General features: G+C 39.2%; 2 protein-coding genes across 5 annotated transcripts in view; both read left to right on the plus strand.

Annotated features, from left to right (window-relative positions):
* Positions 1 to 2291, plus strand: part of TLCD4 (TLC domain containing 4) — a 21486-nt gene extending 19195 nt beyond the window's left edge. For all 3 annotated transcript variants that reach the window (XM_033067045.1, XM_033067048.1, XM_033067046.2), the window contains exon 7: positions 661 to 2291. In XM_033067045.1, the coding sequence (XP_032922936.1) occupies positions 661 to 976 (316 nt within the window). In that variant the 3' untranslated portion in view covers positions 977 to 2291. The remainder of the gene's footprint in view (positions 1 to 660) is intronic.
* LOC116999918 (holocytochrome c-type synthase) overlaps positions 1 to 17203 on the plus strand; it is a 19832-nt gene extending 2629 nt beyond the window's left edge. Inside the window, exons 1-7 of one of the 2 annotated variants that reach the window (XM_033067041.2) lie at positions 10697 to 10784; positions 11191 to 11340; positions 12031 to 12179; positions 12764 to 12912; positions 13987 to 14106; positions 14639 to 14725; positions 14963 to 17203. In XM_033067041.2, coding sequence (XP_032922932.1) covers positions 11226 to 11340; positions 12031 to 12179; positions 12764 to 12912; positions 13987 to 14106; positions 14639 to 14725; positions 14963 to 15161 — 819 coding nt within the window. In that variant the 5' untranslated portion in view covers positions 10697 to 10784; positions 11191 to 11225 and the 3' untranslated portion in view covers positions 15162 to 17203. Of the gene's footprint in view, positions 1 to 10696; positions 10785 to 11190; positions 11341 to 12030; positions 12180 to 12763; positions 12913 to 13986; positions 14107 to 14638; positions 14726 to 14962 lie in introns of those variants that run through there. The other variant, XM_033067043.2, reaches the window with a different exon arrangement.
* Positions 17204 to 18970: the final 1767 nt, after the last annotated feature.

Here is an 18970-nt window from a genome sequence, read left to right on the forward strand (position 1 = left end):
TATGCTTGTTTACTATATCTAGGAATAAATATGCAAAAATTATTTTCAAAGACCATTTATGAGCCAGCAGTAGATGCAGAGGCAGTTTTTAGATTTGTCTTTTTCATTGGATAACATTCCAAGTTGTGACATGATCAAGAGTTCACAATGTCTAGTTCTGAAAATGTTCTGGTTTTTGGCTAAACAGAAGCAGTCAGAAAATCCCAATTACAAGAAATTAGAGCTCTATCTGGATTACCAAATCCAAATGAAATTTTAGAGTTGCTTTCAGTGAGACAAAGAATTTTAGCTGCTGTTGGTATAAACTATAATAGCAAGTAATAAATATGTCGTTATGATTTTAAAAGATAATTTATTGTTGTATATTACACAATAGTCACTGAAATGCACACGGGTTGTCAGCTGGGTCACAAATCATATCAAGATTTTTCTGTCTGTTATTCTGCAGTATACTGGATGTCATACACTGCTTAAGTGGTGGGGAAAAAGTGCAGCCAAGCAGAAGGATTTGTAACTAAGCCAAGGCAAAGTGCAATACTTTAGAAATTATAAAGGTAGAAACAATTAATACATGGTGAATTAAAAATGAACATGAAGTAAAATAATTTTTAATGAGATGGCTTCAAGTCTGCCTGGTATTTGTGAACACTTCTTTTGCAGGTGGTTTTTTGAAGTACTGGGATATCCCAGATCTTCAAAGGCCAACATCGTCAATGGTGTGCTGATGACAGTTGTGTTCTTCGTGGTGAGGATTGCCGTCATGCCTGTATATTACAGCCATGTCATTTCTTCATTTGGAACAGAAGGTTTCCAGAGATTAGGATTTGCAGCCCAGAGCGCCTGGATTATCTCAAGTGTTGTCTTGGATATTATGAATGTGATGTGGATGGTCAAAATTGCAAAAGGATGCTGCAAGGTCATTTGTCTTATTGGACGGGAGGAAGCGAAAACTCACAGAAATGGAAAATCTGCCTAGAAATTATACATAAAGTGAAATTTCTGCTATGAAAATAATTTGGGTTCACTGAAACAGTGCACATTTCTGCCATGGAATGCTCCTATTGTGGAAACAAGGTATTACCTCTGTACTGACCTTACTCTTTCCCTAGCCACACTGCCTGCACGCCCAGGGCCACGCTTTGCGGATCCTGTCCAGTGAGGAATAAGAACAAAAGCTCACTCAGATGAGTTCCACATGCCTGTTCCAAGCATCAGAAATTAGAAAGGAGCAGACTGGTTACTTGCTTATTGTCCACCAGTGTGTTCAAAGTGTTTCTCTCAGGTTTCTCTGATTAAAATGTTTTATAAATCCAGTGAATACTGACATATCTGTTTTTTTAGAAAATGAAAAATTCCCCAAACTCCTGATATGGTGCAATTTTCCAGGCACGTTTCTATGTTTTCTTCTAGGAAAAACAATCAAGATTTCATTCTTGACAACTTTTTAATTTTTGCAAGAAAAGCTAAAAATTTGGCTTTGATTCTATGAAGTCTTTTACTGCTTTTTGTTCTGCCTTATATGAATGCAAACCATTTTGGGAAATTTATGAAATAATTTTATCTAAAATGCTGTATTATAAGACCACATGATATCTTAAAAGCTGGTAAAATTCTCACTTTGATGGGAAGGATTCCCATTTGCTGTGCTAGGTTACATGCAATAGTACATCTAAATTCCCCATGGATCTTTTTTTGTAAGTTAATAGGGTAGATGATGTGTGGAAATGGCATAGTTCTTACTGAAGTGCTTTTTCCTTTGCTGCTCCTACCTTTGAGAAGTGCTGCAGTTCTTCTCAGAGTATTTTTAACCATTGGCTATTTGGATTCAAAGTTTAATTGCAAAGATATAAAAATCTTCTGTATGTGTGATGTGCAAGTAATACTTTTTTCTTTTACCATGAAAATTACCTATTTGATATGAAGCGTTGAGGGTTTTTGTCACATTTTCCTTGTTAATCAAGTCAGAAGTCTGAGGTGTGACTAAGAACACTCTTGAATTAACTGTGCCAAACTCTAAAGCTGTATGGTAATTCTGTAGAAGGAACAGTTGACCTCTGTAGACACAAATTTTATTTTTGTTTTAAACCACACATTTGTCAATATATACTCAGTTATTTTGTGTGTGAACTTGAAGGCTTGGAGGTTATCAGAGAAGAATCTCACCATCTAGGAATAGTCCTAAATCTCATTTGTAATACAATTTCAGGAAATTCTGAGTTATGTTTATTTAAAATTATTTTGAGAGCTATATGTATGTGTAAATTTGTTTCGATTTGCTTCTTTTAACCAGAATTGTGGTTTTTTTCCTTAGTATAGGTGTGCTAAAAGTGTCCATTTTCCCCTGACACTTCAGCACAGATCCCAATTATTGTAGCAATCTGTTAAAGCAGTTTATTTTTAAACAGAAAACATATTTACCCCGTGTTGGGTGATTAGTCCTGTTCCCTCTGACAAAGCTGGGTGACAAAGCTGGTGACATGAGCCCTCCTCTCCATAGTCAGAGTGTGAGTGCCTCGTGCTGGCCTCCCTGGTGAGGGACTTGCCCTTCCCCTCTTCCAGAAATTGCATGTGAGACCTAAGAGGGCTGCATAGGTTGGAATGCTTTAACCAAGGCAGCTGCAAGGAGTTTAGTTCCCCAGTTAAAATGCTGTCAGGGAGTATTGTTTGGACTTGTGTAGGATGCACTTTTGGAAGCCTCGTTCCATTGCTCAGCTTGGCAGGCTTTTTTCTAAAAGTTTCCCAATCCTGCCTTGTTAAAGGAGATAGCAAGGATTGTAAGTACTTGTGTTTTTTGGATCCTGAGGTTATTAATACTTCACAGCCTATGGGCAAAAGATGTGTTTATACCTTGGGAGAGTTAGCAATTAATCTGTTGCGCTGTAGGATCTGAGTGAGCCTCATTTGGGTGCCACTGAATCCACGGTCTTGGAGAGTCAGTGCTGGGGCTTGCTTTGCTCAAAGCAATAGACTCTTTTATGCACATTTGCAGAACCTGGATTTTTAAAAATGTGATTTCTGTGTACCTAATGCAAAATTGTAAAAGGGCTGTGTTTCTATCACCTTTGATTTAAAGGTGTATATGAAATACTTCTTGCTTTTAAAATTACTAGATCCCTGTGAATAATAGTTTTGTAAAAACTTGTTCCTTTCTAAAATTGAGTAAATTCAAACGTTTCGGCAAAGTATGTTATAAAATAGAAGTCTGCTTTTCTTTTTAGGGAAGTAGGATGAAAAGATTGAGAAGATGCTTTGGAGCAACTCTTAGGGTGATAATTCATGAAAAGTTCTGAAATTTATAATTTCTTACATTGATTTTAATTTTAAATATTTTGTTCTCAGTAGAGGCCATTCATTAAAATGATCTACTACTTTTACTTCTAGATAGACTTGTGTTTGATGGGGGGGTGGGGGGAATGTCAAGCTAAAATTGATGTTAGAACTAGATTTAGAAACAAAAAACAATCCAAAACTCTGCATACTACACTTTGGCCAACAATCCAGGATTGAAGGGCAATGGGATAATTCTTTTAGAACAGCTAGTATTTTGGATTGCTGCACAAAATTAAAAATCTATTTTGCAATGCATTAGCTTTATATTTTATAATTTAGAAAAAGTTATTACAGTCCTGATACATCAGAAGAAAATTTTCTTATGAAAAAAAGCTATTAACAGTTGTGGTTTCGGCAAAGACTTTAGTGAACAGGCAGCAAAGTTGTGATGTACTGAATACAGTAGTACATAGGGCACTTTTTACCTGCCATTAAAAGCTTATAATACAGCAAATTAGATAGCTTTGGCACTAATTTTTTAATTGCACTTTATTATTTTTTAAAATATGGTGAAATATTGATAAAACTTAATGTTGTAAGCTTGTGTCTTTGCTTTTTTATGCAAAAAAGTAAATGCATGATAATTAGCATCATAACAAATGCTTTTGAATGTAATATCTTATTAGTGGCTTAAAACTTCTATTTTTAACAGATGCATTGTAAAAGCAGACTCTTGGCATGTCACCAGGTGTCTTTTCTGTGGGCATATCAAATGGAAGGAGTGACTCTTGTGAAAAATAGCTTGTTTTCTTTTCCATTCTTCAATACCAGATGATATAAAATTAACTTGCTGATCATGGGAGAGACTATTTGTACTGGTTAGGCTGTATGTAGAAATGCAAGTTTCCCTTTTTTATGGCTTTAATTTTTCATCAAAAGATGAGTAAATACCACTTTCAGAACTCTACAGGAGAATGGTAGGTCAGGTGTTCTGTAACTGATTTGTGGAATCGGTGCTTGCAGAGAGAGGAAGAATACTTCAAATACTTATTTTCTCAGAGTGTTCCAGTGGATTTCAGTGGAGAGTCTCACACAACAGGGATGCTGTATGGGTTATCTGTGTGAATTCTTCAGTGGTAAGAATTACAGCTCTGAAGCCTACTCTACCTCTAAGTACATGTTATCTTGAGTGAGCTCCATAATTTAATAACTGCTTAAAAATATAACCCATTGAATAATGACATATATGCATAGGAAAATGAAGGAAGCTGACTTGATATGTAAATTCTTAACAATTCCAAATTTTGTACTAAAGTTTTAAGAGTTAAATCAGTTGCAGTGTTTTGAAGAGAATGACCTCCATCTTTACTTTAAAATATTACTTAAAATATTGTGGGAGAAGGTTACTCATATTGCAGAACTAACAACCTAAGGGGTAAAAGCTTTCAGGCAGGTTTAAAGAGGAGGAGAGGAGGAGGAGACTTTGAGTACACACAGAGATCCAGATGTCTTCCTACTGCTGTGGTTGGGACAACAGCAGACTGATACGTAGCACAAAGGTTTAAGTGTTTTTGTCTCTGTTCGTCATGGAAAGTGAAATTTTATTCTTTAAAATTTTCAAGCTGTATAAAATGGAATACCAGTTGTTGATTACTGTATGAAGAGGATTTTTTCTCATGGCCTTGAGTGTGTTTAAGCATATTTATGTACAAGCTTTCTGTAAAAGACATTCAATAGAGAAGTTTGAAAAATTGTTTTGTGATGCTTCTGCTGAGCCATTCAGAGGAAAATAAAGGGCTGTTTGACAATTACTCCAGCTTAGGGTCTGGTGCAGTGTTGGCTGCTGCTGAAAGCCAAGAATACAGCAAATAGAAATGGACTAGAATTTTCAGATGAAAAAGTGCAAAGAAGACTTTGAAAAGTATTGCAAGCCCCTTTCACATATTAATAGCCTAGTGTACAACAGCGTTATCTGGCTGCAAGGAACTCCACCAGGGAACGTTTGTTCCTGGTCACATTTCTCTGTCTATGGAATACAGGCAGAAAAAGGACAGTACTTCACTGCTGATACCCTGATTGATGTTAGTCAGATGGAAATAGTGATAGTATTTATGAACTTTTAACATTCATCCAAACCTGGATAGAATCTGTTAGACAGGTGAAATTCTTAGGATTTTCTGAAAGCAGCTTGAAAGTTGTTTTTATGGCACAGAAGATGAAATATGTGCTGCCTGGGTTTTTTAGAGATCTGGGATAAAGCATCAAGCCAAACTTTTAGATGGTAACACTTGGTAAGGTTTCTTATCCATAAAAATTCCTACTACTAGCTACCTCCTTTGAAAGTCTTGTTCTATTTATAATAACCAAGCACTTTATAGCTCAGTAAAGAATGGAAGGTAGCTATGAAGAATAAATCATATTGTTTGGTGTAAGAAATATTTTGGCAAAATTTCTTCTGAGAACGGTTTCATTGTGTGATGTCTTGTACTGAGAGGGCATCTGTTTAATATGAGGTATACACATTTTTTAGCCTAGTTGTAAGTAAAAGAAATGTCTTTAAGAGAGTGAAGTATGAAGAGATCAGCATGGCTTGGTATCAACCACATAATGATTGTGTGCTATTTATAACTTCCTACTTACTGAAATTGAAAATACAAAAGCAAATAAAATACTCTGTATTGTATCTTTATTTTTAATCTGTGTGTGGGATGTCAAACATTGTACTTGTCTTGTGGACAGGACATGCTTTTATGAGCCTATAAATATTTAAGTATATGAAAATCTGCACCCAAATGGAACATGTTGCATGTAAATTGTCTTATAAGTTTTTAAATTTTGATATTTTTAAAATTTTGCTAGGTTTGAAAGCAACATTTAAATATGAATACTAAGCTGTAATACAAAATACAAAATTTTGAATGCAATGTGGTTTTGTTTATAGTAATCTTATTCCAGTTTCACGAGAAAAATCCATCAAATCATAGGTGGAAGGGAGGAAAAGGGCTAATCATGAGCTCGCCTATATAATTTGCACACTTAATATGCACACATCCAAATGTCCTGGATTTGTTTCTAGCATGCATTTACCAAACAGTGTTTTCAGTATTGACAGATACCTATTTATGTAGAATAAGCACAGCTAACCTGTTATAAAATCAAATTAGAAAACCTGTTTGGAACAAATGAGTTACAAGTTAGGCATAAGTAATGGGGCCTGTAATTTGAAATGTTCATGTAATCTTCTTTCTAAGAAGAAACTTGAGTTTATCTAACTTATGTGCAGAGCAAGGACAAAAACTGTAGATTCTGCTAGACTGATTTCTGGTAAATCTTGACAATCTGGTTTGAAGCAAATTCTAATACTGTCACAAAATGTCAGGATTACATTATTAAATTCAACTAGTAATGTGACCTGATTGGAGTAGCAATCCTTATCGTGGCACAAGAACCTAGAAATGCAATATAACAATTCTGGAGATTGGTGATAAAAGTAATCCATCATAGTAAGGTGAATTAAGTATTATGGGTTTAAATTTACTTTTTATTATAAGAAAGAATCTGAATTATTTGATAGCATTTCAGTGATATTGTAAAGCATTTCTGTATTTTGTTTGAACAGTTTAGGAGCTTGCATAAATTTATATTGGCTGATTTTTTTTTTTCCCTTTGATATATGCAATAATGTCAATAAGCAATAAATTGCATGTTGTATGCAAGGTATTGGTACATCATAATAAAGAAAAGGAACACAGTTTCTTATTTTGTGAATTTTTCTTTCTTAATATGGTAAGAGCTTCTGTACCTATAATGAGTTCATCATGAAAGAACAGTTTGCGGGGGGTTCAATTCTGAAACAACTGGCTTTTATGGTATATTGAGATTTCATGCTGTATCTCTTACTTATTTTGAATTGAAGAAGGTGTATGAGGTCTGAGCCCTACTGTTGCTCAGATAACTGGAATTTTGAATGCTGAAATTCTATGTAGGACATCACTGGGGCCGGGAATGTAAGTTAAACTATAAATTTTTGTTGTATATTGGGGAAGAACTTTTGGATTGGATAATATAATTATATTGCATTGTCTTGTAAAACCACATGTGTCAGGGCATAGGCTGGACAGTTGTCTGAAGGCTCTGGGGATAAAAAGCTGCTGTTGTCAGCATATTATAAATATGATGCACTAGACAGTCCCTTACTGAAAACGAAGATGGGCAATTAAATTCCTCAGTCTGGCAATTCCTAGGTTCTATATGTGCTTGGAAGCATGAATTGTGTGGTAAAGCCTACAGGTGTCTTTGAGCATCCTTAGAGATTGCTGCTCTTTTATATCCTAACCACTGGCTTCCAAGCACAGGAGTTACTCATGTTTCTTTGTGCTTTCTTACGTGCTAAGCAATGGTTAAATTACAAGAAGAAAACACAAAGCAGTCCAGTGCTTTTACTTTTTTTTCCTTTCATCTTTTGCAGAGTATTTAGTTGCATTTGTAAATTACATACTTAAGGTACTATTTTTACACTGCTAGCTAGTGAACTACTCATTAACTAGTTGGTCTGTTAGCAAGTGAGTGGGAGTTTCTGGGAACAGACATTCTTTGGGGTCAGATCCTATATAGGTCAGATTTCCAACTGCTTGAGGAAGGACAATGGGGCTTGGTAGGAGGCTTTTGTATTGGCACTAGGCAGTTTTTAACTCTGAATGGTGGAAAGGAAGACTGAGCATGGCTGGGAACAAGGGATGCCTTTCAGTGAGCCATTCTTAAACTGATGCATTCAACAAATCTTGCTTAAAGTGTGAGGAACATTATCTCTCCCTAAGATGTAGGATATAGAAAGTATTTTGTGTATTCACTTCTTTGTCTGTTCAGATGTGCAGTTGCTTTTAATTCCCTCCCCAATTTTTTTTTTATTACTCTTTGTGTTCTTGCTGAAAACTTTTGTGAGAGGATCTTCTTAAACAGTGCTGTTAAGTGAAGACAGGATGGGTGACTTGCGGTTGTTCAGCCTGGAGAAGAGAAGGCTCTGTGGACACTCTAGAGCGCCTTCCAGTATGCAGAGAGGCTACAAGAGAGCCAGAGGGAATTTTTACAGAGGCATGTAGTGATTGGACAAGGGGGAGGGCAGGTTTAGATTGAATGTTAGGAAGAAATTCCTGTGAGAGTGGTGAGGCACTGGAACAGGCTGCCCAGAGAAGCTGTGGATGCCCCTGTTCAAGGCCAGGTTGGATAAAGCTTTGAGCTACCTGGTGTAGGTGTCAGGAAAATTAATCCACAAAGACCAGAGGCCTCCAGAAAGGAGACAGAGGAGTCCTGTAACTTTATTCAAATAAAGGGAGAGGTCATGGGGCATTCCCCATGGAGTCTCAAAATTTTTAGGGGATGCAGCCTCCTTTTAATCCTAATTTCCCGGCCGCATTTCCCTCTGTCTTTCCCCATTGGCTGAGGTACTTGAGAGGTACAGACTCCCCAAAACACCAAAGACCCCTTCCCGGTTTTTCTTTTTCCTTGTATCTCTTTTTCTCTAAACAGTCTTGAATGAGTAGCAGTCTGTGTCAATTAGTGGAATTCCTATGGAATTTATGGTTCCCCCCATTGCTTCTTTCACCTCTCTGTATCTGACCTTGCCTACCACCAGGCCCGCAGTTTGTTTGTAAAGACACCTCCTTCTCATGCCTTTCATAGGGAAGATGTCTCTGCCTATGGCAGAGTGGTTGGAATCAGAGAATCTTTAAGGTCCCTTCTAACCCAAAATGTTCTGTGGTTCTGCTCGTGTAGCAAGTGAAGACTTTAAATGATTGTTTAGTGCTGCTCACACAGCTGTTACTGTGAGTGCAGTCTTAGATACTGCAGCAAAGCCAAATACACCTAAATTGGGAAATGATGGAGGCAATCAGAATGTTTTCTACGGCATATAGTAGAGATTCAGTTACTGACGTGATGCTAAGTTTCTATCTTAAGGTTCTCAATATGCTGTGCTAATAATTCCTGCATGCAGAAAGGGTAGAAAACAATTTCCTTTTAAGTAATCAAGACTATAAAAGGGCAAAAATGACTGAAGGGAGGAATATTTGGTATTGTTTTATACATATATTTTTATTTCATGTTCACCTGAAAGGCAATGTCCTTGTTAATAAGAAAGATCCTACTTTGAAAGATGGAATGTAAAAATTATCTTAAGAGCACCCTTGAGAAGAATACGTAAAGCTTTAAGAATTCAGGTCGTTATATATTTTGAAATACTGCTGCTTAGAACTGTATCAGTGTGGTTTAGAATTTGTCTTTTTTGAAAGAAATCACTAAGTTTTGTATGTACATACACCCTTCTCCCACATAGGAATTTGGATTTTCTTCATCCTAAGATACTGGAATGGCACTTGAAGTGTCACTTGAAGATTGAATTCATTTCCACGTTAGTTTTATTTTTAATTGTTACAATGAAATTGAGTATTTGGGAAGAAAACCTGTGGTTGTTTTGTTAGTAAGTTTTAAATTTCATACATTTATAATGGATGTTTCTTGGCTGCACACCTGCTTTTTGCACTTGACAGCCTCTTTAGAGTCCACGTGGTGGGATGAACATTGAGATGGTCCTGTGAGGTTTGTACCTACTGTGACAGTGGTTACTGCATAGCCAGGTCTTTTCACTTGGTCAGGAAGGATGTGATGAAGGTATGAAGTGTTCTGTGCTCTGATGCACTTCGAGCTCTGTCTTCTGTGTGTGATGGACGGTACTTCACACATACAGGTAAACTGCATCTTCTGACTTGGAAATAAGGCAGCAGTCTTAGGAAAAAGAGCTGTGGTACTTGTCTTGACTGGTTGATGTTTAAAATTAACCTTAAATAACTTTATTATCTCCACAAGTTTAATACTAAAAAGGATACCCCTTTAGGGTATCGATGCGTGCTGCTAGTACGTTGTGGGTTCCTTCTGTACTTAAGCAATTATTTGCGGTTGTAAGGGATAATGATTTCACAAACAAGCCCACACCACGAGGAACGAGCACACGCGGCTCTCCCTAGCGCAGCTCTAGCTGTTCCCTGCCGGGCTCCCTCGGGCTGCCGGGCCTGGGCAGCCGTGAGCTGAGCGAGGGCGGGGACCTGGGGCCGGCGGGGACCCGGCCCGTGCCCGCTCCCGGAGTCCAGGCGGCGGGCAGAACCCGGCCCGTGCCCGTTCGCAGCTCCCGCAGCCCCGGCGGCGGGCAGAACCCGGCCCGTGCCCGTTCGCAGCTCCCGCAGCCCCGGCGGCGGGCAGAACCCGGCCCGTGCCCGTTCGCAGCTCCCTCAGCTCCGGCGGCGGGCAGAACCCGGCCGGGCCCGTTCCCAGCTCCCGCAGCCCCGGCGGCGGGCGGCAGCCGGCCCGTTCCCGTTCCCAGCTCCCGCAGCCCTAGCAGCGGGCGGGACCCGGCCCCGTGCCCGCCCCTCGGCGGCGGGCGCAGGCGTGCGGCGGGGCCGTGTTCTCGCGAGGCGCTGGGGCCGCCGCGGAGGCGCGGGCCGGGGCTGGCCGGGCCGGGCGAGGTGAGGAGGAGGAGGAGGAGGGTGCGGAGGGTGTGCGGGTGCGCTGGGTCAGCGGCCGCTCCGGGCTCGGCAGGCGGGCCGGGAGGCGGCGGTGCCGGCGGGCCGCGCAGGGCGCCGGGCCTGCCCTGACCTTGCGGGTCGGTCACGGCGGGGGCCGGGCCGGGCGCCCCGGGAGCCGCTGTCCTTCACGGCGTGCGGGCACAGCCCGCAGGGGACCGTGAGGAGCGGCTGGGCAGGAGCTCGGGCCAGCCGAGCTAGGGGCTTGTTGCTTTGTTTGGGCTGGAAGCTTGTTACTTAAATCGATTTTTCAATTAATTTTTGAACTTACGGTGCAGCATTGCTCCTGCACTTGGCGTTCACCTTAATAAATAACCAGTGTAGTTTTGCTTGCTTTCTTTTTCTTTAGAAATTTGATCTTAAAAGGCCCGGTGTGCAGGGGCCATGGGTTTGTCCGCATCCGCCCCGGCTGCTGCAGAGCAGTCACCAAATTCATCCAGGCAATATCAGACAGCGTCTGCACCTTCAGAATGTCCCATGCATCAGGAAAAAATGAACGGTAATCATTCTTGAAACCTAACTGAGCTAAACTCTACACGGAAACCAGACTGAAAAATCTACCGGGGGGAAGAAGGGAGAAATTCTTCAAATGAACTTGAGTTTTTTGTTTAACAAAAGTCACTCTCAAGTAAATTTTCCTTAAAGTCAGTTGATCACCAGAACACAGTGCAAGCTGCGTTGTTTGTAGAGACAGTAGATGCTTACTGTAGAACTTTTGGGTCACTCCCAGTTGTCCCATTTCAGATCTGTTCCATGGTGTGGTACAGACTCAGGGATTCCCTACAGACGGTGACTGCCTGACTGGTTGTCACTGAAAACCGTGCATCTGGAAAAGGGCAGCAGAAAGGTGGGATGACATGAATGCCTGGAGAGGGACATCACCTCTTCTGTTGACACAGTGAATGCATTGGGTAGACTTCCCCGAGGAAATTTTAAGTACAGACAGTTCAGTATTGGGACTAACATGGGGGTAGGAGATGAGCATTCAAAGACTACACAGGAAACTCAGATCTTATCTAATTTTGGGTCCTGAAATGCAGGAAAGAGAGCAGTTAAAACTGTTGAAAAGCTCAGAAGAAAGAGTGAAATACCCATTTGCATTTACAGGAGCATTCAATGAACTTTTTCCATTTCATGTATTGATTAGTTTTCATCTTGTAGCAAAATGTATACTACTGTTGTGTTTAAGGTTGTCCAATGCACATGAAGACTGCTGATCACAGAACTGAGAACACAGATGATGTTCCTGCACATCAGGAAAGAGCTTACGAGTTTGTAGCATGTCCTGTGAAGTCTGGTGCATCTCAAATGAAAGATGACATAGATCCCAGCAATATGGTAACTTTTGCTTACTTTGTATGTTTTCTTTAGTCTTGTTTCTTCTGAAGTATTGTACCCAAAAATAAAAATAATGTTACTATGTAAGCTGAAAACTAGGAAATAACTTTTTTTTTAAGATTGCTTTTTCTCTTTTTTTTTTGCAAATTTTTATTTAAAAACAAATTACATCTTATTTAACATTGTATTAAAATGTACATCTCTGGTGGTTTTCCTGTTTTAAATATCTTTTGCTCTCTACTTATTAGTTACATAAATGGTTTTTATGATACATTGGTGGGTTTTAGTTTCTATGTAATGTTGAGTTTTGATTAGCATTTCCAGGATTTCTTCTGATTTACAAAAAGCATTGCTCTTTTGAAAGTTAAAGTTTAGTGTTAGGGCTTTCCTGTAGTCTTCTGATGACAAACTTGTGCAAAGAGTTCTGCTGCGACAGAAGATAATTTTGGTGGACTTTATAAATAAAGGCTGAACTTAGTGATCTTTGTAGGAGTTGATTGATTATGCTTTGATTTTTCTCAAACGCTGTAATTAAAAAAAAATGCTAATACTCTAGTTTGTTGTTTGTTCTCCTTGTTCTCTAGATGCCTCCTCCCAATCAGCAGCCATCCCCAGGTCAACCATTTCCACTGTCAACTGTTAGAGAAGAATCTTCCATTCCTAGAGCACATTCTGACAAGAAATGGGTCTACCCTTCAGAGCAAATGTTCTGGAATGCTATGCTAAGAAAAGGGTAAATACTCTGTGAATTATCAGATGTGTTGTGAGCCTGGAATTCATGCACTAGTGTTGTCAGTTACTACTTTTTTTTTTGAGAGTTAGTAGATTTTAGCCAGTAAATAATAAAGTAGCTCCTTTAAAAAATTACTATTTTTGTAAACATCTTTGTTTTAAAGGGTTAGTCTCAAAGGCCATGTGTCTTCTGGTGATTAGGAGGATGGTAAAAAATGTCAAGCAACTTCTGCTGGCTCAGAAAGTTTCCTTGTAAGTCCATGCACAATTATAGACAAAAGTTTGCATGATTGCCAACTTTCAAACTCAGTTGGTTTCATGCTTATGCTGTAAAATGACAGCAGAAGTTCTATGTGGGAACATCTAACTGTGCAGAATTTCTAAAAATGGGGAAATTTGCAAGTAAATATTTTTGGTATTTAGAAAAAATTATTATAGGCAAGACAAAAATCTTCCTGTGCTAATGTTTTTGTAATGATTTATTTGTCATTCTCAAACAGGTGAACTTTACAGGTAGTTTACTGTTGGAGCAATAGTAATTCTTTGTTCTATGTGTCAATATGGTTCATAAGCAACCTGAATGGAACATACAGTTTTTGGGTCTGTAAACACTGAAATGTGTTAATGTTATGCCAGTTGAGCCAGTGGAAAAGGAAGCACACAGGCATAGTGCAGTGTCAAGAGAGATGAAAAGTATTTCTAAGTGTTTGCAAAATGTATTGAATACAGGACTTCTGTGCATATGGAATGCAAGTGGGATTTTTCCTAAGCATTTTTGTGAATACTGTGGATGTGGTGATGTTTGCACCCTCTGATAACTTTCTGATCCAGTTAAGCTGTTAATTTAGCTATGTAGAATTAGTGGATCTCTGGATAAATTGGATAACCACACTTCTGCACAGAAAATGAAGTGGTTCTCAAGATGCTTGAACAGGTGAGCCAGAAGTTTGCATACTTGTCTTGTGTCTAGCATACAACCTTAAATCTCAATTCAAAAGTTCATCAGATAAACAGAGGAAGGTGGAGTGGTTATGCTGTAATATTTTTAAACTGTTTTCAAGTTCTTATTTTTTAGGTGGAGGTGGAAAGATGATGACATAACAAGTGAAGACATGACCAACATTATTAAGATTCATAATCAAAACAATGAGCAAGCTTGGAAGGAGATTTTGAAGTGGGAAGCTCTACATGCTACGTATGTACCTATGAAATGCTGCATATGGGCAATTTGTTATGACAAAGATATGGGTTGTAAATTTAGATTAGCATGACTGGTGTAAAGCAAACTGTCACTTTTTAAGTCAGCACAGTCCCTGTTCCTACAAGACACAGACTAGTTAAGTATTCAGTATTATAATATTTTCTCTGAAATTCCGTGATCGTTTTTACCTGTAGTTTGGATTATGGTTTTCTATTCTTTAATCTGTTCAATCTGTGGATTAGATTTGCAGAGAACTGCTTTGTTGACAAATTAGAACAATGGAGCATATCAGAGATACTTTATCGCACCAGTAGTAAGTGCTGGCAGGAACTTTTCAGGGTGACTTTTGAAAGCTTTAAAGAAAAGAAAAAAAGTTGGTTTATATCACTTGTAATTAATTTTTTACTGTTGCTTTCTTCTACTCGGTTTCTCTGTTACTAAAACAAATTACCATAATGGTTTAAATACTGGAAATAAGACTGTGTTACAAGGTAAAAAGTGTTTTCCTTTTTCATTGTGTGCACAGGGAATGTCCATGTGGGCCGGCACTGATGAGGTTTGGAGGCAAAGCGAAGGAATACTCACCAAGAGCCAGAATACGTTCGTGGATGGGGTACGTGGGCAGGGAAGAAGGTCTTCAGTGAGATGGGAGGCTAGGGAAATGTGTCTGGAAACACAGTGTAGAATTAAATTTAGAGATGTTTCAGAACTGCAATTGCAAGTTAGAATTGCCAGAAGATAGAAGTACTGGTGGGATCTTACGGACAAATAAATCTTGAATTAGATTTCCTCTCCCAGGTTGATAACATCCATTAAAACATCTCCCTGGGCTGTTCCCTGTCCTTCCCAGGTACGAGCTGCCCTTCGATCGCCACGACTGGATCGTTGACCGCTGTGGGAAGGAGGTGCGCTACGTGATCGATTACTACGACGGCGGAGCGGTGGACAAGAACTACCAGTTCACCATCCTGGACGTGCGCCCCGCGCTGGACTCGCTCTCGGCCGTCTGGGACAGAGTGAAGGTGGCCTGGTGGCGCTGGACTTCCTGACTGCTCTGTGGTGTGTACTTGAAAGTTACTGCTTTCCACTAGACAATGGACTTGGGAATATCAGGACTTGAGACAGAAGTTCACTGCAGCTGTCATTGCTTTCATCATCACCACTGTTCTTTTGGGGTGGGAAGGGAGGACAGAGGAATGTCTTGTTAAGTACACCAATGCTTTGTGGTGTTTCAAATGGAATAATAAAGTTACAGTGGCAAAAACACGTATCTTAATTTTCTTAAGAACTGAGAAGCCTTTCTTTGTCGCAGATTCTGTGTAAGCTTGCCTTCTTTGCAGTTCATTACTTCAGTGCTGCTCCAAATACATTACAATTCTGATTCTGACTGGAGTTTTGAGTATTACTTCATTAGTGAAAACTGGAAATTTCATAAATTATTTCAAATATTTAAAGTATTTGGATACCTCTGTGATGAACGAAGAGTAAAAAATCTGGACTCTTTCAAATTGCATGGTTTATTTATACCATTAAACCACGTGTTTTTTTTCACATGGACATTTTACCTATTCAAATACATACTTCCTCAGAAAACTTAATCAGTTAATAAGTTAAAGGAGGTGTAGTGTGGTATGAGTATTTTAAAGATATATTACTTTTCTCCTTTCTCCTGTAGAAAAGGACAATATACTCCTGCCTCAGTCTGGAATTTTTCTTTGAGCAGAAGAACATGTTAGAAGCAGGAAATGGGTATCCCTTTAAAACAGCATTTCTAAAAGGACATAAAATTGATATTTAATGGCTATTTATTTGAATATTTACAAGGTGGTTTTCTGATCTAGGAAGATGCATTATTACAGTATTTTCATGTCTGTAATGTGTGTCATGTAATGCATTCAGGACAGAGCTACGCCTTATTTAAAGAACCTCCTGCTGTGCATCTGTATTTGGCATCCTGGCTGCATTAATGATATTTATTACAGCATGGTTTTTTATATAACAAAGAATTGCACAAGGGGGTGTAACTACCCAGTCACACAGGTGAGTATAGTGAGATGTGTTACAGGTGTGTACATAACTGGCTGAAAGGGTATCAGAAGTGCCAAGGGAGAGGGCTGATAGGAGTGTTGTAAGAGTGATGCATGACATAAAGATTGATCATTGTGCTTAGTAGGGGGAACTAACTTTTAGTCTTCCACTGTAATAGCTTTAAGTTTGCACAACTCAGTAAGTCTCAGGTGCTGTGCAAGACACTTGGGAATGGAAAGGAGTAAGAGAATAGCACATTGCAACTTCTCAAATGGGGGAAGCTGCCTTCTTGAAATTGCCCAGCCTTAACAGGGAACTACACTGTACATTTCATTTTCTAAAAGTGGCCTGGAACCTTTGGTTTCTTTTGCTTTATCTTTTTTATGGGAAAGCCCCTATTAATGTTTCAGGAAAGTCACTTCCCATTTAGGGAAAAATTAGGGAAGCTTTCCAACTTCAGAATTCTAATGATCCCAAATAGTTTCCACTTCAGAGACAACTGTTGTGCATGGTAAAATAAATATCCAGAATCCTAAGTGGAAAACCATGCTCTTACCCATATCTACTTTGCTAATTCCTTTTTCACCTTTACAGTGATTCAGATATATATATATATCTATAAGATAAATGAAAAGTGAGTTGACTCATGAAGGAACTGCTCTGTTCAAACCGTAAAGATTAGGAGCATCATTTTGGGATGGTGGGTTTTTGGGATTTTTTTGGTAGCTGTTGGTTTATGCATTTGGCAATTTGCTACGCTGAGGATTTTGTATTTCTCATCATTAAATATGGAAAGGCTGCATCACTGTAGGGAGTACTTCAGAAGCTTCAAAAGCACAAGTTTGCTTTGTTGATTTTGACAGTGTGATGTTGAGAGCATGGAAATTGTAGTTGCTGCTAAATCTGGGGAAACTTACAAGCCACTTCATGTGTTGGCTATCTCCTGTTACTTTCCATCTTCCACGTATTCAAAATTGTTCTTTTCTGTGCTACTGTTAATGAAATGTGACTACTTTGTCATCAAACTAAAAGGATAATCAAATAAATATACTTTTTAAACTTTGGTATTTGGTGATCATGCTTTTAGCTGTAAGAATTATGAAAATGAGCTTTTGCATGTCATATGAGATTCTAGTCCGTTATAACTAAAATCCTGCTATAGAGTATTTGTTTGATAGTGTCACATCTTTGAATATATACTTAGTCATTTTTCAGGTGAATACAGACCCAAAACCCAAGGACTAAATTCAAGTGTTATCTAACTGAAACAGCAGTTCTCAGCGTAAGAGCATATGACAAAAAATATATTCATCCTGAGTCTGGCTAACTAGAGGAATGCAAGGAAATTTAAAAAAATTAATTCCTAGAAGAGTAAATTAAAATAATTAATTTCTACAAGCAGTAAGATGTAAGGAAATAAATTGAGTTTTCTTCTTTAGGCTTGAGTTTCTTGATACATGATGCAAAGATACTAGAATTAGAATTATAATTCCAATTTAAATTTGAAAAATGGTTTAAATTGTTTTTTTTTTAATCCTTAGGAAGGATGTTTTAACTGAAAAACTATTGTTCAGGCTATATTGAAAGAAATGTGTATATATGCATAAATAAATACATTTATATGCTTTCTTTGTAAGTACAGGAAGGTATGGAGAGTTCATGGAGGCCAGGAAAGTGAAGTATCATCCCAATCAAGCCCTTTCAGGGAATTCTGCAGTGACATCATGTTCCCAATCCCAGTCAGGCTGAAACAGAATTTTGTAACCCAACATCTCAAACCAAGATTAACCTTGTGCACATTCCAAAGGGAAAATGCAGACACTCACTAAAGAAAGGCTGCTTCTATAATTAGTTCTGTATTGAGATATCTGAAGTTCACCTGTGTTGTGCTTTACTGTATCAAAGCCCTGCTTGACCTGTTGTATTTGACTCCTGCAGATGAAGTAAGTTAGGAGTGCCCTCCTGGCCTGCCCTGAAGATGTGTTCTTAAGGATGGTGCAGTGCCCAGAAACTGCACACTCTGGGGCTGGTGGACTCCAGCATAACATTCCCAACCGTAACCAGGCCTTGGGTCATGCACATGCAGTCAGGAGTGGTGCTGACCTTTATTTCCTGGAGCAGGAAGCATTCTGTGTTCAGGTATGGGTTTTGGCCACTTGCAGCTGTGTCACTTCAGGCTGCAGTGGCTTCCCCTGCTCTGGGGTGCCTGGCACAGCTACCAGACTGGTGCTCTGCCTCCAGCACCCTCCCTGCTCAGTCACGAGGGACCAGCTCTCTGCTCTACTGCAGTTTGTCCTGTTAGTATCTGGTCAGCATGAGTGCTCTGTAACTGGGGAGTAATTCAGAGGCTGATCTTTCTGGGGTGCCTGGAGTTCCTGACTCTCTTGAGTCATCCTGTAACATTTTGCCCTTGCAGGCAGTTTGGAAGGGGGAGCTGTAGCTCTTCTGTCACTCCTCATTTTTTTCCTCTGTCCCCTAGAAACACCTTTGTTCCTGCCTTTCACACTATGTTCATGGGCCTAGCTTCAATCCCTCCACGAATTTTTCACCTAAACCTTAACATTTCTGCCCTGGTTTGCTGTAAAAGGAAGGGATTGTGTTGATTGTGTTGCTGTAAGATAGCTGTGTCCATTCTTGTTTATTGCTGCTTTCTACTGCCAAAGCAGTGTTCTGGATTACCACTTTTGAATTATGAGGTGAAAGAGGCACGCTAGTTTAGTATGAAATTCTGTCTAGTGTTTACATAATGTATTTACCATCAGGACTTTAATGTGCTCTGCAAACTTGAAGTCTCAAATGTGCTGATGAATACTGTTCTGCTTTCAAAAGG

Source organism: Catharus ustulatus, chromosome 9 (assembly GCF_009819885.2).
Source record: "Catharus ustulatus isolate bCatUst1 chromosome 9, bCatUst1.pri.v2, whole genome shotgun sequence".
NCBI lineage: Eukaryota > Metazoa > Chordata > Aves > Passeriformes > Turdidae > Catharus > Catharus ustulatus.